Genomic DNA, 24,670 nt, shown 5'->3' with positions numbered 1-24,670 from the left:
CATCTTTGTAAAATCAGGATGGAAAATACTTGACAGGGTATTCAGATTCAAAACATAGAGGATCCCCCTCTGGGCAAAACCTTAAAGTTACAAAAAACAGGAATAAACCTCCCTCTTAACACAGGGAAAATTCACATAAAACAAAAGATAAACTAATCCGCCTTGCCTGGCTTACCTATACTGGTTGCAATATTGGAGACTTGGGCTAGGATGGGTTGGAGAAGATGGGTTTCTGTCTGGCCTGTCTCAGTCCCAAGAGAGAACAAACATGTAAACAAAGAGCACAAAACAAAAGCCTTCCTTCCCCCAAGATTTGAAAGTATCTTGTCCCCTTATTGGTCCTTTGGGTCAGGTGCCAGGCAGGTTAGCTGAGCTTCTTAACCCTTCACAGGTAACAGGATGTTGCCTCTGGCCAGGAGGGATTTTATAGCACTGTATACAGAAAGGTGGTTACCCTTCCCTTTATATTTATGACACTTGGTTTTTTTCTGTTGCACTATTGAGCCAATGATCCATTGTAATAAGAGCAACAGCAAAACTGTATTTGTGATCCATGCTTACAATTAAATGTGCACACCACATCGTAGCGAATGGATTAAAGTACAGATGGCAATGACTTTGTATAATACTATGCAAACTTAACAGAAATCGCTCAGAATGCACAGCACCATCTGAGGACCTGATATTTCTGGAGGAATCAACTTTGCTAGTTATTCATTGTGGTGAGTAAAATGTGTGCAGTAAGTTCCCCCGCCCCCAAAAGCTTCTCACAAATCCCCCCACCCCCAAAAAACCTCTGTGCTCTACTACCGTTGTACGTACCATTAAATTCTTGTGAGCCTGCCAAACCTTGCACCCACCTCCACCACCAACCACTCCTACCTGCTCACAACTCCTTCCTTTCTCTGTCTCCCATGCTTCATTTGCCAGCGTGACTTCTTTAAGGGGCTTACCCTCACTCTTAAGCAGACCAGCTTGATTTGAGGGGCAGCTGGCCCTTTGCAATTCCTACCTGATATCTGAAGAATGATCTTGGGCTTAAAAGTATGCAATTTGAAGTTAAGGGTTCTGGGTTATATTCCTGGCTGTGCCACACAGTTTATTTTTTAGATAATATTTTCAGGGCCAAATCCTGCTTGCCTTTTGAGGGTGTCATATCTAATTTCAGTGGATCAACTTATGTGGGTAAGGTGAGAAGGATTTGGCGCCCACTCTGATGCCATAGTCATGGCATCAGAATTGTTTACCTGCTCAAATGAATCATGCTAGTTACAAAATAGATTTCTGTGTTACATGATGTCGCAAATATCTCGGTAATCAGCAATGAAGGGAAAATAAAAACGGAAACTGCATGGCACTTAAAAGTGAATTTAATGCACTTGCAGGTTGGGGTAAGCACATTTAATAAACTTTATATTTGGAGGGTAAAGGTACTTATTAAATGGTGTCTGCTTTTTAAAATGCAAAATAGTTTGTCACAAGTCTCTCAATGTTACTAGATGAGTGTGTCTGTGTTCTCTTGGGTTGTGGAGTCCTTAGTGTAGTTTCTAGAATAACTTCCAATGAATGCCTACTTCATTTGAGAATGAAAAGGTTATGATCTGCTTAATAAACTTTGTGCATGTGCTAGCAGTTTTCTTTTCACTTTCTTTTGAATGGCTGTTGCTCTTTATCCTGGACTGTTTTTCTCATTTCTTTGAAGTGAATTGGTGCTCAAACTGATTTCTCTTTCTAGTGTCACTATAGTGTATTTTAAGGGAGGAAAATACAGAGAGAGTAGTTAAGAGACCTCTTTCTCCCCCCCAAAAAAACAAAAAACAACCAAACAAAAACTGTTTCAGCTAATGTGGTTTTACCTTCAATGTGAAAGGGTATAATGTAAAGTGTTCTCAAAAACTATTATCAAGACAGTTAAAATGGGAAACCATTTTAAAAATCTGTTCTTAAAAATGGTTTTCTCACAATCTCTCTTCTTTGTATTGTGTTTATAGGGCTTAATTAAAATAAACCAGTCATGGGATAAGAGGGAAGGTGCTCTCATGGATTGGTAACTGGTTAAAAGATAGGAAACAAAGGGTGGGAATAAATGGTCAGGTTTCAGAATGGAGAGAGGTAAATAGTGGTGTCTCCCAGGGGTCTGTACTGGGCCCAGTCCTATTCAACGTATTCATAAACTATCTGGAAAAACGGGTAAACAGTGAGGTGGCAAAATTTGCAGACGGTACAAAACTACTCAAGATAGTTAAGTCCCAGGCAGACTGCGAAGAGCTACAAAAGAATCTCTCAAAGCTGGATGACTGGGCAACAAAATGGCAGATGAAATTAAATATTGATAAATGCAAAGTAATGCACATTGGAAAACATAATCCCAACTATACATATAAAATGATGCTGCCTTAATTAGCTGTTACTACTTAAGAAAGAGATCTTGGAGTGATTGTGGATAGTTCTCTGAAAACATCCACTCAGTGTGCAGTGGCAGTCCAAAAAGCTAACAGAATGTTGGGAATCATTAAGAAAGCGATAGATAATAAGACAGAAAATATTATATTGCCTCTGTATAAATCCATGGTACACCCACATCTTGAATACTGAGTGCAGATATTGTCGCCCCATCTCAAAAAAGATATATTGGAATTGGAAAAGCTTCAGAAATGGGCAACAAAAATGATTGGGGGATGGAATGTCTGCCATATGAGGAGAGATTAATAAAACTGGGACTTTTCAGCTTGGAAAAGAGACGACTGAGGGGGGATATGATAGAGGTCTGTAAAATCATGACTGGTGTGGAGAAAGTAAATCAGGAAGTGTTATTTGCTCCTTCTCATAACACAAGAACTAGGGGCCACCAAATGAAATTAATAGGCAACAGGTTTAAAACAAACAAAAGGAAGTCTTTTTTCACACAACACACGGTTAACCTGTGGAACTCTTATTGCCAGAGGATGTTGTGAAGGCCAAGACTATAACAGGGTTCAAAAAAGAACTAGATAAATTCATGGAGGATAGGTCCATCAATGGCTATTAGCCAGGATGGGTAGGGTTTCCCTAGCCTCTGTTTGCCAGAAGCTGGGAATAGGCGACTTAGGATATATCACTTTTTATGATTACCTGTTCTGTTCATCCGCTCTGGGGCACCTGGCATTGGCCACTGTCGGAAGACCGGATACTGGGGTAGATGGACCTTTGGTCTGACCCAGTATGGCCGTTCCTATGTAATTGGCCTGAACTAGATTAACCTGTCTGTTGCTTCTAAATTCCAACTGATCATGGAGCACTTCCCTCTGCTACTTCACCCACCAGTAAGTTCTCCTTAAAGCTTCACAGCCATAGTGGCAGCGGGAGGAAGGGTGTGGGGAAGCATTGTGCAAACAGTTAAAGGGGTCTTCATTAGGAAAATTGCAATCTGTGAATTCATCTGGCAGTAGCAATTGTGGAAGTGGTAGTGTAGCTTTGGCTTGGGTGTCTCCTACCACTGTCCTTTTTAGTGGTTTAACAGCTCTTGAATCTGGTCTGTGTTACAGCTCCAGTAGTGGAGTTGCATTGGTGATGAACTTATGAGCCTGTTTTCTTAGTATAGACTTTGCTCAACTGGAACTTCATTCTATAACTGGAATGTGAAAGTCAGAGTAACATTCAGAGGAAGGTTACAGAGCAGTCCTGAGCCTTCAGTTGAATTTAGACTTTCATTTTAACAAACAATTTAACAGGTTTCATACACAGAATCCAAAGTTACTGTAACTTCCTAACCAAAAATCTAAATTTATCACTAGTGTAAAGCACTGTAGTCAGTTGACTTGCTTGAAGTTACACAAAGGATGCACTTAGCCTCTGGTAACTATAGCAGTGAAGGGGGGGGGGGGGGCGGAGATGTTTGATAAACAAAAGTGTGAAAGGTGTTTACTGTTCACATTTTAAAATAATTTTCTACTAGAATTGCTCATGTACAAACCATAGGGGTTTTGGAAGTCTGTCTTCTATAAAACGTAGCCTTCACTCTTTCTGTACTAGTTGCAGAAGTGATACTTCAATAGTTCATGCAGGGAGGAAGTGTAACCCACACCTCTGCTGGATGTGGTGCTCTGTCCCATGTAGTGGCACTGAAACCAGTTTTAGAGATTAATGAGTCTGCTACAGCCCTAGCTAACAGCCATGTGGCTTTTAGCTCATGCAGCAGAGGCTCATGCACTGAATGCACTAAGCTCCAGAGGCCCCAGGTTCAATTCTGCCTGCTGATGACCGGGGTCTGTTGGTGTTACAGAAGCATGGTCTGTTGGTGAAAACAGGATCTTAAGTTGGGAGACCTGGATTTTTTTCTGGTTCTGCTGTTAATTCCTCGTGACCTGCGGAAAGTGAGAGGTAGAGGTTGAGTTCCCCAGTTTGTAAAATGAGGATACAGCCTGGTGTGATGTTTCCTGGGGGTATCTAGGCTTCTGAGGTACCTCGGTACCACCTGGCCTTGGAGTGAGGAAGCCTTGTCTGTGCCTACCATGGGTCAGCTCCCCAATTCCACTGGCAACACAAATGCTCCCCTTTCAGCCTACGCAGGCTCTGCTGTCCCTCTGGAGGTTAGTGATAGGCATGCTCAAACCTCTGAGCGTCCCTCTGGAATGTCTAGCCCCTATACCACTAGACACTCACAGTATTCATAGATTCACTGCTCCCAAAGAAACAGTACACCCCAGCTTACTAGATATGGCTCAGTTCACTGCTTTGCTTAACTCTTCGCACTTAAGAGCAGTTGACAGTGAAAGCAAATGAAAGTTTATTTAACAAAATATAGAAATTCAAGTGAGAGCAAGCAGAAATACTGGAAACGGTTACATATAAAATAAAGTCAAAACATGCATTTTAGAGCCCAGCCTTAACTAATTACTGTCCTGTCTTCATATTACAGCCAGGCTTCCATTTATGAGACAAGCCATGCTTTCAGCTTGCCTCCTCTGTGGAAAAGATTCAGGGTGCTTCCCTATAATCCCAGTTATATTCCCAGGTTTCTTCTTTACTTGGAAACAGGATGCCCCCTACTGGCTATTTTTTCCTGAGTACCTCTTGTCTGTTTTGCAGCTCAGACTATAGATAGGCCTCCATTGTGAAGAGGATAACAAGTACATGATCAGCCAGATACATGATGGATAAGCATCTTTTCCATCTTACTTCACTGGAGTGTGTTTATCAGCTTCTGGTGACCTGCCGTAACTCACATACTTTAAGAACATAATTATCAGTATAGTTACATAATTCCTTAAACATTACCTGTACATACATTTCTCAGTTTTTATGATGACCAGTGGATTCTTGGCTCTTTGAAGAGACCTCACATGCCACCCTTTGGTAAATTTAATATGCATATATCTGACCCAGGGGATTCCTGCAAAATTCTGTGACACCCTGTGCCCTCTGCCAAGAAGGTCCTGAGTCACACCTGGTTCTTAAGTCCTTTTTTTTTTTTTAATTCAAATGAAGAGTGTTCTATAAATGTATTTTACTAGGAAATAATCCAGGAAAGACAAAGTAATGCACAGGAAAGACATTAAGCACTATATTCTGATGTCAAAAGCAAACAAAAATACCATTTGCTGTCTTAGGAGGAAGGGGTAAAGGCATAAAACAAGTTCTTTTAAAGCAGTGTCAGTGGATGCAGGCTTCTGATGTTGAACAGTGAAAGAAGTAAAAACATGTTGACTGACTTCGTGACCTGCTAATCCTTCCTTCCATTCTTATGTGTCATGTCCTCCTCCTTTCTGATTTGGCAATGAATGAAAAACCTTGACACTGCCTTGCTTAGGCCTGGGTTATGCATTATTGTGTACCAGTATAACTATTTTGTTTAATGTGAATGTTTTTAATGGAACTAGGTATACTGGTACAACTGCTAGCATGAATAGTTATATTGGTATAAATGTGCTATATAACAATATAATTTATTCCCCTTCCTTTACATGAATAAGTTATATTGGTATAAGCATCTTTATACTTGTATAACTGTCCACACTAGGAGGGTTGTACCACTTTAACTATACTGGTATAGTCAGTGGTATAACTTGTGTGTGTAGACAAAGCCTTATTTTTCCTTCTTAATGATTTTTCAGTGATGGTTCTTGTGGTCTACTTTTTTTTGGTACTGTTCTGCAATTTAGGCCTATGTGCCAGTGTGGCTTTTGTACATGGTTAAATGATTGTTTAATGTAAACCAATTGCTTTATATTTTAGTGAGCAGTTATACAATTACATTACAGATAACTCTGGGCTAAATCCTGTATAGTAAGGAATATTTTTTTCCCAAGATACCATTACTTCACCAGTATTGGGCTCTCTAACCCATTGTTTTGAACTAAATTTTATGCTGATTTAGTGTATTGTGCACTAAGGAACTATAGTAGTTGGTGGTATATTGAGAGATTGTCAGATTCCTCCAGCATTTCCCTTTTGTTCTCATCCCCACAAAAGTCTTGTGCTGTTGCTTTTGGAGCTGATCATTGCAGCTGCTGGGTTGGCTAAAGAACATCACTTTTGAGTAAAGTAATCTTTGCAGTTGTTCCAGAGGCAGAGTACATTGTTTGTGCCAAGACCCAGGCCTGGGACCTTTTCATTGCCATGTGGAGCGCTGTCTACATGTGAGATTTTTCATACGTGTTTTTTAAAAAATGTTAGTCACATCAACACTTATGGAAATTTGGGATAATTCACAATAAAACTGTAAGTTTGGATTGGTGGTTCAATACTGGGTGCTCTGAGCAGTGGCTCTCAACCTTTCCAGGTGACTATACCCCTTTCAGGAGTCTGATTAGTCTTGTGTACCCCCAAGGTTCACCTCAATTAAAAACTGCTTGCTTACAAAATCAAACATAAAAATACAAAAGTGTCACAGCACACTGTTACTAACAAGTTGTTTACTTTCTCATTTTTACCATATAATTATAAATCAATTGGAATACAAATATTGTATTTACATTTCAATATAGTATATAGAGCAGTATAAACAAGTCATTGTCTGTATGAACATTTAGTTTGTACTGACTTTGCTAGTGTTTTTTATGTAGCCTGTTGTAAAAATAGGCAAATATCCAGATTAGTTAACGTACCCCTGGGGTATGCATACCTCTGGTTGAGAACCACTGCTCTGAGGCATAGCAGTACACCAACATCTAAATGTCTACTGACTAAAGGATAACATTTTAATCCTTTTGTCATAACACAGTCTTTATGGGATACTCCAAGAGCTCAAATGTGATGAGGGACTAAGCAGATTACACCATACTGAGACTAATAATTCAGAAAATTAATCTTCAGCCAGATAATACTAAAAGCCCACAAACCTGTTCTTCTACATCTGACTTTGAAAAATGAACTAGCAGAAATTAGTCCTCAGTTAGTAGAAACTAAGTAACTTCAAATTATGCTTGGAATGTGTTGCAGCTCTGAAGGAATTTAAGTAACAGTGATTTCTTTTGTTTTTGCTAGCTAGACAATTTTAGGATTTGAACTGCATATAAGCTTTCACATTTACTCTGTTTTTTTTGTCTTGAAGAGCATACTTAGTTCTAAAAAGGAAAACTTTGCCAAGCTTATGGGGGAAAAAAATTCTCCAAACATGTTCAGTTTTAACATGAAGAGATATGTAGATGGAAGTTTTATAAAGTGATACCCTTGGGAGGGAGTGTTGTCTAGGGCAGTGCTACTCAAAGTGGTGGTCCGTGGACCGGCACCGGTCCGCGGACCCATCAGCTGCCTGTCTGCATGCACATTGGAAAAAAAAAAATGCCGGTCCCCCACATCAGATAGCTTGAGAAGCACTGGTCTAGGGTACTGATAGCCAGGATTCTGTAATGCTGTTGTGCCTTAGGTTTCACTTTTTATAAACAGTCCTCCTCCTTACATGTAGGTAAACTAACAACCGCTTTGAAGCACTTTGCAATCCTCTGAAATGTGCTATAGAAATAAGTTGTTTAGGTTTCTGTAGCCCACCACACTTAAGTAAGCAGAATTTCCTTAGTGGACGCTTTCTATCTCAGGCATATCTTGCTGCAATTAGATGCAGCACTAGTTGTATACCTTTTAGTACCATCAAGAAACAAGAGGAAAAATCATCTTAATGAAATCCTCATATATATGCTAGGCATAGCAAAATATCTTCTCAGTTAGCCAATATATTTTCTTGGGGTAAATGGTTTTGAAAGATTTTGAGAAACAGTTTAACCTGATCTGTTGCTTGCTTTCCACTTAAACCTGAAATAGAGTCTGCAGCTGGTATCTAGACAGTGAAGTTTCAATATGAGAATGTATCCTCTGTCTGTTGGGACTTCTAAACATTGTGTACATTTTTTTCTGAACTCCTTCATCTGTTGATTACCCAGAGTAAGAAAGGGCAAAGTGAACTCAATCTTGGTACCAGATGGGCCTGATAAAAAGATCTGCTTCAGATGGAGTACAGCCAGCTCATTTATCTCAAGCTGGTGCGAGGCCTTCTCTTATGTGGCTGCATCCTGGTCCAACACAGCTCAAGCTATCTGCATAGTTTTTGACTGGGCATTGCTAGGGATGTTCAATAGGCTCCTGGATACCTTACCTGCTTCTCATAAGTGGAAAGCCTCTGTAGTATATTACAGGGTGTGGGCTGATGGTGAAATACAAACTTAAAACCCACAAGTCCATTGTCACACCCCTCAGTGAAGTACCTGCAAAAAACAGTTCAGTAAAGCTTTGCCACTAACTTTGTTCTAAAGGTGTAGGATTCATGTCTTAATGTCAATAGAAGAAAAACTGATATGAACCAAACTGCATTAATCCTTTAGTATTTGGATTTCTGTAGGGCTGACTCTAAGCTTCTCCCCCATACTGACCGAGAAAACCTCTTTGGCCAGTGGCCAATCCTGAAATTCACCTTTCAAGCTGAAGTGCTTCTTAGGTCCACAGGAGATCCTTTTCCTTCACCTTTGGACCCACAGTCCCTCAATCTGGCCTTTACTTAGTCGTTCCCTCCCTTATAATCCTAGGTTAGCTCTGCTTGCTGTCCTTTCCTGGAAGGTGGCATTCCCAGTTTCCTTTTCATTGGCTTTGCGGATTAATGATCTGGATGATGGGATGAATTGCACCCTCAGCAGGTTTGTGGATGATACTAAGGTGGGCGGAGTGGTGGATATGCTGGAGGGTAGGAATAGGGTCCAGATTGACCTAGACAAATGGGAGGATTGGACCAAAAGAAATCTGATGCGGTTCAACAAGGACAAGTGCAGAGTCCTGCGCTTAGTACGGAAGAGTCCCAAGCACTGCTACCGGCTGGGGATTGACTGTCTAAGCGGTAGCTCTGCAGAGAAGGATGTGGGGATTACAGTGGAGGAGAAGCTGGATATGAGTCACAGTGTGCCCTTGTTGCCAAGAAGGCTAACGGCATATTGGGCTGCATTGGTAGGAGCATTGCCAGCAGATCGTGGGAAGTGATTTTTCTCCTCTATTCGGCACTCATGAGGCCACATCTGGAGTATTGCATCCAGTTTTGGGCCCCCCACTACAGAAAGAATGTGGACAAATTGGAGAGAGTTCAGCTTGAGCTGTAGCTCACGAAAGCTCATGCTCAAATAAATTGGTTAGTCTCTAAGGTGCCACAAGTCCTCCTTTTCTTTTTGTGTATATAATGTCTTCTGCAGTTTCCACAGTATGCAGCCGATGAAGTGAGCTGTAGCTCACGAAAGCTTATGCTCAAATAAATTGGTTAGTCTCTAAGGTGCCACAAGTACTCCTTTTCTTTTTGCGAATACAGACTAACACGGCTGTTACTATGAAACCTATCAAGATAAGATGGACCTATGTACCTGACTTAATTTTCTGCTCTAAGTAGTTATCCACAGATCCAAAGACTTACAGGAAGACCAGCCTCCTGTTTGGGAATGCAAAGCAAAGGTCAGCGGCATCTAAGTTCATGCTGAAGACTGAGACTGCCCTGCCAAATGAAAATCAACTCATTCCATAAAAGCTTTTTTTTGCTGAAAAATTTAGCCTGATACAGATTTGGCTTCGTGGCACTTATGCAAGTAGTCAGAATCCCTTTTCTTGCCCTGGAGCACCACACAACTTATTTTCTGTCCTCTTAGGTATAGCTGTTTATAGGGCGTTCTGTTGACAGAGACTACTGAGAGCATCCACATGATTGAAAAGGGGTCCTCCTTGTAGAAAGTAAGAGAACAGGCTAATTTTAACCAGGTTCTGACATACTTCTCTTGGGATAGCAAAGGTGGATTAGGTGTTGGAAAGATTGGTAGTAGGAATTTCTTGTGATTTTATGGGGGCTTTTTCTCCATTTTGTGTTTGTCATCTGATTTGCTTTCCTCCTTCCCCCTCCCCCCATCTTGACTCATTAATTGTTACTGTAGCTTAACTTTGTAACAACTTTTACAGATTGCCTGAATGACTAAATGCTCTGATACCATCCATTCAAGCACTTCCATACCTGGGTGTCACTAAGCAGCCGCAACAGATTGGAAACTGAGCCACTTGTAGTCTGAATGTTGCATTCAGCACTGGTTTAGGAAGTGGCCAAAAGAAAAGAAAAGAAACGGAATGTGATTTTAAGATGTTGCCAAAATGAGCAAAAATAACTTTTAAAATGTCACTGCTGATGTCACGTTAAGTAGGTTTAAACATTAAACATGTTTTAATTTTCTGAGATCAGTGATTTTAATGAATGGGAATAAGAAATGCAGGAATCTAATCTCATAGGCATATACTCTGACCCGCAATGTTGGAAACTAGAGTCTCTTTTGATTTGATACTTAGTGTGCTAAATATTTGTGTAACCTGCCTTCTCTCATTTCTAGTGAGAATAGGTGCATGTGGGTCAAGAATCATGAATGGTGCAAGGGTTTTAGGTTCAAAATAAATGATTACTCAGGGCTGCATATATTTTGTCATTCTCAAACACCATACAGATTCCCCTACCTACAGTAAATGAAACTAGTATTAAACACAACTGTCTGGTATACAGTATATTTACATTAACAGAAGCGTCTATGGAGTTGCTAGGATTTAGTTAATTAAGCATATCTAGAATTTGTGTAGCATATTCCCCTAGCTGTAGCATATTCACCCTAAAGTCACTCTGGTGCAGAGCAGTTACTAATACCTAAAAGTAAATGTGGAAAAAACCCTCTGCTTATCAATTTGAGACAACCTGGACTATCTAAGGTACATTTCACAGTTGTATGTGTAAGCACAACAGCACCTGATCACCACTCCGTTGCACAAAAGTTCTGAATCCCACTGCATTGAAGTTGATAATCTGTGGATTCAGGTTTTTTTGCTCACCATGTGGTCCTCATGACAGTGCGCGCCAACCTCAGGTTATGCAAGTGATTCAACTCACCCAATGCAGGAAGACAAAACTCTTTTGTCTTTATTCACTGCAGAGCTAGCCTGTGTGATTGGCGCCTGGAGAATCCCCATAGCAAAGTCCTACCCATGGTACTATATCCTTGCTGTTTCTGCTCTTGGCCGTGAGAGTCTGGAGGCATAGCCAATGGTTTTGTGCTGAGACACTGCAGGTTTTTTCCCCAGTCAATTGTGTCAGTTGCAGGAGAACTTGTCAGTCCTCCAGGAGGAACTGTGGGAAGGGCATTGGAGGACTGTCAGCACCAGAGTGATTTTTGTTTGTTTGTTTTGCTTTGTTTTTTTGTTTTGCTTGTCTCTTCACTGCAAAATATCTGGTTCCAGCCATAGCTGAAGTGGAGCTTATGCTCTAACCTATAACCCCCAGCTGGATAAGCTAGCCCAGCCTTAATGCACTCCAAACCTGGATCAGATGTTTTCTGTATGGATGGTAGTGGGGAGGGAGAGAGGGATTGATTGGGGGAGGTTGTGCTAAAACCTACTCTGAAACGAGTTAACATTGTAATGTAGGCCTATCCTTGCATATACTTCAACAACATTCAGAGTAGCAGCCGTGTTAGTCTGTACCACTGTTCCTCACACGTTCTTGTCTACTGCTGGAAACAGCCCACTTTGATTATCACTACAAAAGGTGTGTCCCGTCCCTGTCGTGTCCGCCCCCCCCCCAACCCCCGGCTCTCCTGCTGGTAATAGCTCACCTTACCTGATTACTCTCGTTACATTTTCATGTTCTCTGTGTATATAAATCTCCTCGCTGTATTTTCCACTGCATGCATCCGATGAAGTGAGCTGTAGCTCACGAAAGCTTATGCTCAAACAAATTTGTTAATCTCTAAGGTGCCACAAGTCCTCCTTTTCTTTCAACAACATTGCAACTGATACTATCTACAAATTTAGCTTTGAAACTTGTTTGACCACTCTTATGTCTCTTCCTGCTCAGCTGCATGTGTACTCTGCTACTGCAGCATTGGGTATCTTAAAGCTACACACCACAAACAAATATTTAATTTAAAACCGATATAGAGAGCAAGCATTTATAGTTGTATAGGTTTCTCTGTGGTAGATTGTAATGTGACACACTATAATGCAAGAATGCAAAATCAGCTTGTAAATGAATAGGCTACTTAAAATAATTAATTATGAGTCTTATAATTGGAACCATCGTTGAAGGAGCAAATAAGAGCTCCAGTTATGAAGACAGTCTTGAAGGGAGGATAGGTAATTCAGTGAGTGTACAATTAAAGTTGGAGTGCCCAGCTGCAGGAAAGCATGGTAACATGCACAGAGGGGTATATAAAACTAAAAATGGTCTTTTTTTTTTTTTTTTTTTTTTTTTTTAAATTTCAGGGAAATAATTCCATGAGTTCTGGTAACTCCATAAACAGCTCAAACTGTGCTCTAGAGCAGCGACTCTCAACATTTCCAGACTACTGTACCCTTTCAAGAGTCTGATTTGTCTTGCATACTCCCAAGTTTTACCTCATTTAAAATCTATTTGCTTACAAAATCAGACATAGAAATATAAGTGTCACAGCACACTATTACTGAAAAATTGGTTACTTTCTCATTTTTACCATATAATTATAAAATACATCAATTGGAATATAAATATTGTACTTACATTTCAGTGTATAGCATATAGAGCAGTATAGACAAGTCATTGACTTTATGAAATTTTAGTTTGTACTGACTTGGCTACTGCTTTTTACGTAGCCTGTTGTAAAACTAGGCAAATATCTAGATGAGTTGATGTACCCCCTGGAAGACCTCTACATACCCCTGGAGGTACATATACCCTGGGTTGAGAAACACTGCTCTAGAGATCTGAAGTCCACAGAGCGATGGCTAAAATTATGGCTCCAAACTTCGGTTTCTCTTCTAGATGTCTTTGTATACTTTGAATGCAGTATACTATGTTCCTATGAGCCATTCTCAATAGGTAGTGTTCTTTATGTGCTTTATGTTCTTTGATTTAGGTCTTCTCTTTATGTACAGCCAGATTAACAGTAATTGAGGCTACAAACATTACAGGGTATAATGTGCGTATGCATATCTCTGAAGAGAACAAGGTGCTTATTTAGTATCAGGCCTTTAGTCTATATTAAGCTTGCTGTTTTATGCAGCCTAGTGTAATCCTGCTTCTGAAAACTAGAGATGTGATGTATGACTTTTGAGATTGTCCTTATTGCTACTTTAATCCAAACACTGAATAATATGTGCTCCAGCAAGGCCTGAAAGTTTTTAAGTACCACGTGATAACATAATCCTGCCTTGAAATTCAAGACAGGATAAAACAAACATAAATGCGTCTGGGTTTACAGTAGAGTTATTTCTTCTAATAAATTCAAACTCAGTGTTCAGATTTGCAAAGAAAGTGAGAATTTTTGGATGGCACCCTTTAGAAATACCATTATGCCTTTAGTGTAAATAAGAGTTCATACAAAAGCCTATGAGAAGCCTCCAGTGAAACAGCATAAACATTTTAGAGGCCAGAGAGCCAGCTGAAATGTAAATGTACTTTGTTTACTTTTGAACGTTCCAAAATCTGATGAGAGGATCGCTCCCCGCCCTCTCTCTGGTCTTGAATCAGTTTGTCCTATGTCAGGCTCCCCTATCTCTGACCAACTGAAGAGTGATATAGGGTGACAAGTGCCACTATCTCCCCGTGAGTCTGATCATGCTGCCAGTGATGAACTCTGTATCCAAGCTTTGATTTTTTGTTTGGCAGACAAACTGTTACTGCTCTCTTGTGTTATTATCTTGCTTTTGGTACATATTCTGCTGTAGCAAGAGTAAGTAACTCTCTTGACTTGAACATGTGCCAGCCTGCCAGAAGGGTCACGCTCTGACTCTGCTCCTGACCCAAGGCTGCTGTCATTGCTGTTTGATCGGAACAAATGCTAATATTTGATCTGAACCAGAGCCAGATAGAAAAGTTTTCTCCATGATGGACTGATAAGCAAACCTTCATTCTTTGAGACAGACCCAGTGGCACGAAAATAACCGTGAATCTAAATTAGCTTCACAGCCTTAATTGACCAGTAAAAAATTATTTCTTATTCTCATCTCATTACCCTTCCCTTCCCTGCCAAAAGAAATAAATTTGATGTGTCAGAACAGATTTCTGATTTAATTTGTAAGGTTCTGGAGAGGAGGAGGCTGGCTGTTTCCAAAGCTGTATATTTTCTATATTTCTCAAGTCTTCTGCATGATGGGTTGGGTTGAGGGGGATCGGGGGAGAGATTGCTTACATTGATGCCAGTCTACATATTTACATTTTTTTAATCTGATGTTCTCATTTTTTACTGTATTCAATAATATGGTACAATCTTTTCTGAATTGACCAATCTTCCTGAAAACATTTATACCGTCATTTCTCCCCTGGAGAAAAGTGCCAAGAAAGTCACTCTGGATCTAGCTGTTGTGTATAAAACCCTTAACCTAGGTCTGAGACACTCAGGAGAGTGCTCCTTTTCTCCACTCACTCTTTCAAGGCAACCTAGATTGACTAGGTTGTCAATGTAATCTTAAGACTTACCGTAGATCAGAACTGGGTACGGATAAAAGCTACCTTTTGGTTCATGGACAGAGACTGTGTCTATACTCAAACCTGTACAGCACTTCAGTGTAGATGTTCACTACAGCGATGGGAGGGGTTCTCCTGTCACCATAGTTAATCCACCTCCTGAGAGGCAGTAGCTATGTTGACAGAAGATTTCTTCTGTCAGCCTAGTGCTGTCTACGTTATGGGTTATGTCAAAATAGCTACATCTTTCGGGGGTGGATTTTTCACACACTTGAGAGACATAGCTATGCCAATATATGTTTTCAGTGTAGACTAGTCCAGAGTCTGTGCAATTCCTCTTTAGTCAGTCTGCTAGACTTCATTTGCAACTATTTTAAGGGCTCACTACAAGGCACTTCTGTTTGGGTATTTATGACTTAAGGCCCTACCAATTTCATGACTGTGAAAAACATGTCACAGACTGTGAAATAAGTCTTTCCCTATGAAATCTGATCTCCCTGTGCTTCTGGGAGCACCCCAGCTGGGGGCTCCTAGCTGCTAGTCTGGGCTGGGCTGAGGAGGGACTTGTTCTTCCCCTGCACGGCCACTCTTGGTGGGGAGATCAGACCTACCTCCAGAGGCAGCACATGAGGGTGGTAGACCCTCACTTCTGTGCTGCAGCAGCCCTGGAGTTGGGCTCGAGGCTTCTGCCCCCCTACTGCGACCCCACAGCTCTGGCTGGTCACGGGGCTTCTGCCCCCTGCAGCTCCCGGAGCGCCCATGCTCTAATCCACCACTGGCTGAGGCTAGCAGCTAGGAGCCCTTGGCTGGGGTGCTCACAGCAACACGGGCAGATCAGCTTCACATCCATCTCTGGGAGCCTCCTCCTGCTGCAGGAACCTTCGGGGCTGCTGCGCAGCTGTGAAGGTATCACAGAAGTGAGGTGGCAAACCCATGACCCCCCTACAACAGCTTTCTGACGCCCCCCTCCCACCCTCCCGATCACCTTTTGAGTTGGATCCCCATGGTTACAACATCTGAAATAGTGAAACTGACCAATTTTAAAACCCTCCGGCTGTGAAATTGACCAAAATGGACCATGAATTTGGTAGGGTTCTACTAGTGACCATATTCTCCCCCTCCCTATTTGTACTATCATAGTGCCTAATAGTCCTAGTTATTGACCAGCACCCTATTGTTGTAGGTATGTCCTGAGAGACTTTTGCCCAGTTTTGTTGGTATGGTTGGCTCCTTTAAAAATTAAACTAAGCTTAATTTGAAATTTGAAATTTTTTTTAAAAGTTAGGTTACTGTGGAAAATATCCTAGATACTGCTTTTGGAAAGGGTGCTTCATAAGCTTTAGTTCCTATATTTGAAAGTGATTTTGAACTTGAAGCTGAAAGGGGAGTTATGGAGAAAGTTGAGTTTTCTAGTTAACATGTAATCTTCAATTTCATATTTAATGGGTTGTATTTCTTTCTCAGATCTGAGATCCCTACAATTAACTGTATTTTTGTCTTTGTTTTTTCTTACACATGCCCCTTCTCATTTGTCCCCTGATGATGATTCCTCTGAGAACTGCAGGAGCCAGCCAAAGGTAAGTTTTTGATTACACTTTCAACCAGTGTTTTGAAAAGTTGTGGTATATCAATTGTTCAGCCTTCAAATATCCAAATACTTACTATTTTTTTAAAAAGTGCAGTTGTTCGGCTGCTGTTTATCAAAAGAAAAACAAAAAAACTCCAAACCACACATTCCTCAAAGAATCTCCTTGCTGCAGAAGACCATTGCACACGTCTAGCCAAAAAATGAGTCTCAGAAACAAATGAGAACATAGTTGCATATTAAGCATTGAGGACTGTGAATGAATAGACTGTTTGTTTTTAAAGCATTTTCTGGTATCTGCATTAGAGCAAACTCATTGCTGCTGACTTATGTTCCCTTCATTTTTTGCATTTTATATGCAGATGGGTCTTATCTCCTCGTCCCACCTTTAAAAATTTAGTTTATTGGCATGTTTATATCGTCATGACTTATTGTTTTAAACAGCTTGTAAATGGGACTGATAAAATAAACCATATAAAGTTACAGTAAAGTAAATTAGCTTGAATTTGTTTAAGCACAAAAATATAAAGCAAATAAAGGTGGTGTCTTGTGGAGGATGGTTAGAATGGCAGCAGAAGCATATATATCAGCTAACCACCTATATCGCTAACAAAATAAGGATGCCATTTTTGGTTTGATTTGACTATAGTTTTTATAAGATGTCCTGTTGGTTTGTTTTGTTACAGGTGTTTGCTTATGATCACTGTTTCTGGTCTTTGGATGAATCTGTAAAAGAAAAATATGCAGGTAATATTTACTGTAGTCTTGTGATATCTTCATTAATGATCTGGAGGATGGTGTGGACTGCACCCTCAGCAAGTTTGCAGATGACACTAAACTGGGAGGAGTGGTAGATATGCTGGAGGGTAGGGGTAGGATACAGAGGGACCTAGACAAATTAGAGGATTGAACCAAAAGAAATCTGATGAGGTTCAACAAGCACAAGTGCAGAGTCCTGCACTTAGGATGGAAGAATCCCATGCACGGCTACAGACTAGGGACTGAATGGCTAGGCAGCAGTTCTGCAGAAAAGGACCTAGGGGTTACAGTGGACGAGAAGCTGGATATGAGTCAACAGTGAGCCCTTGTTGCCAAGAAGCCTAATGGCATTTTGGGCTGTATAAGTAGGGGCATTGCCAGCAGATCGAGGGACGTGATCGTTCCCCTCTATTTGACGTTGGTGAGGCCTCAACTGGAGTACTGTGTCCAGTTTTGGGCCCCACACTACAAGAAGGATATGGAAAAACTGGAAAGAGTCCAGCGGAGGGCAACAAAAATGATTAAGGGACTGGAGCACATGATTTATGAGGAGAGGCTGAGGGAACTGGCGTTATTTAGTCTACGGAAGAGAAGAATGAGGGGGGATTTGATAGCTGCTTTAAACTACCTGAAAGGGGGTTCCAAAGAGGATGGATCTAGACTGTTCTCAGAGGTTGCAGATGACGGAACAAGGAGCAATGGTCTCAAGTTGCAGTGGGGGTGGTTTAGGTTGGATATTAGGAAAAACTTTTTCACTAGGAGGGTGGTGAAGCACTGGAATGAGTTACCTAGGGAGGTGGTGGAATCTCCTCCTTTTGAGGTTTTTAAGGTCAGGCTTGACAAAGGTCCTGTCTGGGATGATTTAGTTGAGGATTGGCCCTGCTTTGAGCAGGGGATTGGACTAGATGACCTCCTGAGGTCCCTTCCAACCCTGATATTCCATGATTCTGTGATTGCACTCTGTTTACATGACAGCTATGAAAAAGAAAGTATCTAACTTCTGTTCCCAGACAGATAATGGAGCAAATAATTAAGAAATCAGTTTGCAAACACCTAGAAGATAATGAGGTGATAAGGAACAGTCAGCATGGATTTGTCAAGAACAAATTGTTTCAAACCGACCTGATAGATTTCTTTGACAGGGTAACAAGCCTTGTGGATGGGGGTGAAGCAGTAGATATGGTATATCTTGACTTTAGTAAGTCTTTTGATACTGTCTCGCATGACCTCATAAACAAACTAGGGAAATACAACCTAGATGGAGCTATTATAATGTGGGTGCGTAACTGGTTGGAAAATCATTCCCAGAGAGTAGTTATCATTGGTTCACAGTCATGCTGGAAGGGCATAATGAGTGGGGTCCCTCAGGGGTCGGTTCTGAGTCAGGTTCTGTTCAATATCTTCATCGATGATTTAGATAATGATAGAGGGAGTACACTTATAAAGTTTGCGGACGATAGCATTCTGGGAGGGGTTGCAAGTGCTTTGGAGGATAGGATTATAATTTAAAAATGATCTGGACAAACTGGAGAATGTTCTGGAGTAAATAGGATGAAATTCAATAAGGACAAATGCAAAGTACTCCACTTAGGAAGGAACAATCAGTTGCACACCTACAAAATGGGAAATAACTGCATAGGAAGGAGTACTGTGGAAAGGAATCTGGGAGTCATAGTGGATCACAAGCTAAATATGAGTCAACAGTGTAACACTGTTGCAAAAAAAGCAAACCTCATTCTGGGATGTATTAGCAGGAATATTGTAAGCAAGACACAAGTAATTCTTCCGCTCTACTCTGCGCTGATTAGGCTCGACTGGAGTATTGTGTCCAGTTCTGGGCGCCACATTTCAAGAAAGATGTGGACAAATTGGAGAAAGTCCAGAGAAGAGCAACAAAAATGATTAAAGGTCTAGAAAACATGACCTATGAGGGAAGATTGAAAAAATTGGATTTGTTTAGTCAAGAGAAGACTGAGAGGGGACATAACAGTTTTCAAGTACATAAAAGTTTGTTACCATGAGGAGGGAGAAAAATTGTTGTTTGTAACCTCTGAGGTTAGGACAAGAAGCAATGGGCTTAAATTGCAACAAGGGCGGTTTAGGTTGGACATTAGGAAAAACTCCCTGACTGTCAGGTTAGTTAAGCACTGGAATAAATTGTGTAGGGAGGTTGTGGAAGCTCCATCATTGGTGATTTTTAAGAGAAGGTTGGACAAACACCTGTCAGGGGTGGTCTAGATAATACATAGTCCATCCTTGCATGCAGGGGACTGGACTAAATGACCTCTCAAGGTCCCTTCCAGTTCTATGATTTTATGATAATTACAATCCTTTATTTGGTAAAGGGCAAAGACCATATGGCATGGAAAACCTTTTCTCTGTGTGGTTGCTCATTGTCAAGAGAGAAAGCAAAGTCTTAAAAGTGCTACTTTAATCCTTCCTTCTTTGTAGTCAAACATAATGTTTAGAGTAGTAGCAGCCAATAAACATGCATTACAATCTATATACAGTATAGGTAATTGATGAATGTAACTAATTTGCCATTTTGATTCACACAGATATCTCCATTAAAATACTTAATCCAGACATATGAATTAAAACATTTCTATTCCTATTTCTACACATAATTTGAGAATCAATGCCAAGTTCACCTTTGTGGTAAAGCTTGCCACCACTCAGCCCAGTTCAGCAACACATGAGTAATTTCACTGTAGTACCTTTCAGAATTGAGGCCTAATTCTTTAGTGGTTAAGGTTGCCGTGGTTTAAAGAGTCCAATCCTGCTCCCACTGAAGTTAATGTGAGTTTTATTGATTTGAATAGGAGCAAGACTGGGCCTTGTACACCCAAAAATAGGCCCTGATCCTACAGATCAGTGCTGTATGTGAAGAAAAGCCTTAGATGCTTTTGAAAATGTTACCCATAGTCTGTCATGTTTTCAAACCTTTAAACCAGAGAAAACGTGGCCCCATCCTGCTGTCCGTAGTCAGGCAAAATTCCTATTAACTTCAAATGGAATTTTGTGTGTGTAAGATTGAAGAGCGGGCCTTAAATTTATAGCAGTACGGTATAACTAAGTTCTACTTTGGTCATTGGGTGAAAGAAATTTTACAGGGAAGGGAAAACTTTTTGAGAGAAGATTTCTGTATATTTGATGTATGATTTAAAGTATCTTGCCATCTGCCTATGTGTTACATAATTATCAGAATGACACATTCTTTGACAGGTTAACAAGACTTGTGGATGGGGGAAGCAGTAGATGTGATACATCTCGAATTCAGTAAGGTTTTTGATACTGTCTCACAGGACCGTCTCATAAACAAACTAGGGCAGTATAACATAGATGAACCTACTATGAGGTGGGTGGACAACTGATCGCAAAACTGTACTTGAGTAGTTCCTCAATGGGTTCATATTAAGGCAGAAGGGCATATCGAGGGGGGGGAATCTCAGGGATCTGTCCTGATTCCAGTTCTATTCAATATCTTCCAAAATTATTTGGATAATGGCATCGAGAGTACACTTACAAAGTTTTCACACAATACCAAGCTGGAAGGGATTGCAAATATTTTGGAGGACAGGATTAGAATTCAAAATAGATCTTGACAAACTGGAGAAATGGTTTGAAATAGGGTGAAATTCTGTAAGGACAAATTCAATTGGGACACATGCAAAGTACTGCACGTATGAAGGAAGAATCAGTTTGCACAAGTACAAAATGGGAAATGACTGCTTAGGAAGGAGGACTGCAGAAAAGGATATGGGAGCTATAGTGGATCGCAAACTAAATATGAGTCATCAGCATAATACTGTTATAAAAACTTATCATTCTGGAATGTATTATCAGTAGTGTTATAAGCAAGACGCAAGAATTCTTTCACACTACTCAGCACTGACAAGGCTTCAGCTAGAGCATTGTGTCCCATTCTGGGCACCACATTTTGGGAAAGATGTGGAGAAAGCCCAGAGGAGAGCAACAAAAATGATTGAAGGTCTAGAAAACATGACCTATGAGGAAAAATTGAAAAAATTGGGCTTGTTTAGTCTGGAGAAGAGACAACTGAGGGGGGAACATAACAGTCTTCAAGTACGTAAAAGGCTGTTATAAACAGGAAGGTGATAAGTTGTTCTCCGTAACCACTGATGGCAGGACAAGAAGTAATGAGCTTAAATTGCAGCAAGGGAGATTTAGGTTAGATATTAGGAAAAATTTCCTAACTGTAAGGGTAATTAAGCACTGGAATGAGCTACCTGGGGAGGTTGTGGAATATCCATCACTGGAGGGTTTTTTAAGAGGTTAGACAAAACACCTCTCGCGGTGGTCTGAGTAATACTTTGCCCTACTTCAGTGCAGAACACTGAATTAGATGACTTTATCGAGGTCCCTTCCAGTCCTACGTTTCTATGATTCTGTGATTCACTGTACTACTGCTTTAAACAAAATCTAATTGACAAACTTTCCTCCACTCTAGCGGGAAAAGAGGCAAACAAAACTTTTAAGGGTGGTTAGGTTTACATGTACTATTACAGTAGAAAAACTATCCTAAAGTTTGCTGATCCACATGCCTTATACTGTAATTCTCTCCAGCATAATTATAGTCTCTTCTCTGCAAGATTTAATAACAAAGTGATATGGTGGCAAAGTCTATTACTATATTTTCACTTTTTTTACAGAGTTCTGTGAAGTACACTTACTAGTAGACCATAAAGTATTACCTTATTTAAAATTAAACTACAATTGTCAAAATAAATGAATAAGGTACATTTTGTGAGTCTTCCTTTGTTTTGCTAATGCACAAAATTCTGTGATTGTCAATAGATGGTAGTTGAGTGTTCACAGAAAAAACAGATACAGAACCAGTTTCTAGCTTAATTTACAGGAATATAAATCTGGAGTAATACCATAGAGTTCATGGTAATTATTCCAGATTTTATATCCATTGTCCCTCCTCTCAAACCCCTTACTCTCTAATTGAGATACATTATGAAAGATTTACATCTTTCATACAGTTATGCCCTTCAGACTCCAAATCAGACAAAAAGAACTGACTGTAAAAGCAGTTATCATTTTTTCCCTGAATGTCAGATTTTATTTTATTTTTAGGTCAAGATGTTGTTTTCAAGTGCCTTGGAGAGAATATTCTTCAGAATGCCTTTGAGGGCTACAACGCATGTATCTTTGCCTATGGACAGACTGGTAAGTCATTGCAGAGTGTAAAAAGTGCTGTTGATGAGAAACGTGTTGTGACAGAAATAATTGTTCGTTGGCTAGCTTTGTGACATTGCTAGGGTTTTTCCAAATATAGCAATGTAGATAAGATGTGGGTTTTTTTTCTGTTTGTTTTTAATACTTGTTAGGGGGCTGAGGTGAGAAGGCATTTTGGAATAACATTGCTAATTTCTGGTGCCCTGCTACCCGCTTTCCCACACTGTAGATAAGTGTCTCCTGAATATTTTGTGATCATGACCGTCCTTGGGTTTGTTGCATCTTTAATATTCTGTAATGGAAGATCCCTGACTTGGCATTTAGGTAGTCATTGCTCATCATTTTTTAATTTGATAAACAAAGATGGCTTGGGTTGTTTAATTGGCTTACTTGCACTGTGTAGGTATGAAACTCAGGTAGGCATTAAATTGATGTACATGATAAGGCTGATAAGTGCTTTCAGTCAATTTAAATAGCTTGGCATTTCCTTTTCAGCTTGATTTAATAAGTAGGCTGCCCTTTTTACTCTGTCCTTTAATTGGTGTCTTGGTTCCTTTACATATAGAAAATTGTGTTTAAAGATAATTGTGAAAAGTTCCAAACTATTCTTTGCCCTTTACTTCCCCCTTATTCCCATCACCCCAAAAAATCTGTTGTAAAAGCACTAACACTAGTTTCAAATGCACAGGGTCTGGAAAATCTTACACAATGATGGGTACGGCCGACAAGCCTGGATTAATCCCAAGACTCTGCAGTGGTCTCTTTGAAAGAGCACAGAAAGAGGAAAACGAAGAGCAGAGTTTCAAAGTGGAAGTGTCCTACCTGGAGATTTACAATGAGAAAGTTAGAGATCTCCTTGACCCCAAAGGGTAAGCAGTACACACACACAGGATGCTTGACCACGAACGATACATCATCATCTTGTTTCTATGAGCGAAGGCTGTCTCCCTACCTTGCCGTAATGGACTCCCTATTAGGCATCCTATCAGGGTTCAAGACTTATGCCTGTTATGGGATAGTGTTGTCTTCCTGACTGCCCCCTCCACCCCGCACAAATAGCTGCTTTATTATTATTATTTAAAGGCCCAATATGTGCCAAACACTTAGTCTCATGCTCAAATTGATTTTCATGAAGTGAGGAACAGGGAAATGCCAGCACTGTATGTATAGACAAGTGGGTTTTTTCTCTAGTGCACTATAACACTAAACCATTCCTGCTTTGAAAGGTACCTATGGGGTCTTGTCATCTTGTGTAGTGCTTTGAATGGTAAGTTGATAAAAATTTGTGGTTTCACTAAAAACCTTATTGTACTTGGATGGCTGCCCCTTTGTAAGTACAAATCTTTTTTTTTTTAAACAGAAGCCGTCAGTCATTAAAAGTTAGAGAGCACAACGTCTTTGGTCCTTATGTAGATGGACTTTCTAAACTGGCTGTCGCCAGCTACAAGGTAAGGGACAATTTTAGGGATGGAATAGGTCTTGAAACTGGTAATTCTTATAGTCGCTGCTCAAGTGGTTGTTTATAGTAGTGAGATTATTTTTATATTATGTTTCGGTATTTAAGGGATTAAGAGAGGATGTGCTTAAAGAAATCCTTTATGAAAGTCTTAAACATGTGAGTACCACTCTTACCACCTAAGATTGAAGAAGGGGGAAAAAAAAAAAGGAAAATGGAAGATTTAGAAGGCTGGTTTAATAGTTCTTCCTTGCTGCAACCTTAACTCATAGTCGTAGTAACCCAGGTTATACAAACAGTTTGGACATGTAACAGATTCACAAGAAAGGTTGGTGCATTGCCTTCACTGGAGAAAGTAAAGACCATATACCCAGCTATGTGCTTTGAGGCTTGGTTAGGTCATTTCATCTCTCTGTGGCTCCATTTCCTCAAATGGGAACAAAGGATTAACTAGTTAGTATTTGTAAAGCACTTAAAATCCTTGGATGGAATGTACTAAATAAATGAAGAGTATTATTAATGATCATGTAGCAACCCTATGTTCAACCTAAGTAATTCAGATTCTAAGGATTGTGCAGCACAGTGTCTTCGTGAAGCTATTTGATATGCTGTCAGAAGAGCTAGTAATTATAAGATGGAATTCCAAAACTCTTATGCCTCTAAGCAGACACACTTGCAATACAGAGGTTGGTTCATGAGTCCTGTTATGAGCACCCTGTTATTTCTTGCAGTCCTTGCTACTAGTTTCTATAAATAA

At 40.2% G+C, this 24,670-nt stretch overlaps 1 protein-coding gene across 2 annotated transcripts in view; it reads left to right on the top strand.

The window, feature by feature from the left end:
- KIF13B (kinesin family member 13B) overlaps positions 1–24,670 on the top strand; it is a 211,656-nt gene that overhangs the window by 54,457 nt on the left and 132,529 nt on the right. For both annotated transcript variants that reach the window (XM_037893849.2, XM_037893848.2), the window contains exons 3-7: positions 16,473–16,485; positions 17,180–17,240; positions 22,356–22,448; positions 23,146–23,326; positions 23,818–23,905. In XM_037893849.2, the coding sequence (XP_037749777.1) occupies positions 16,473–16,485; positions 17,180–17,240; positions 22,356–22,448; positions 23,146–23,326; positions 23,818–23,905 (436 nt within the window). The remainder of the gene's footprint in view (positions 1–16,472; positions 16,486–17,179; positions 17,241–22,355; positions 22,449–23,145; positions 23,327–23,817; positions 23,906–24,670) is intronic.

This window comes from Chelonia mydas, chromosome 3, assembly GCF_015237465.2.
Source record: "Chelonia mydas isolate rCheMyd1 chromosome 3, rCheMyd1.pri.v2, whole genome shotgun sequence".
Taxonomy (NCBI): Eukaryota; Metazoa; Chordata; order Testudines; family Cheloniidae; genus Chelonia; species Chelonia mydas.
This window is presented reverse-complemented; position numbering and strand designations above follow the sequence as displayed.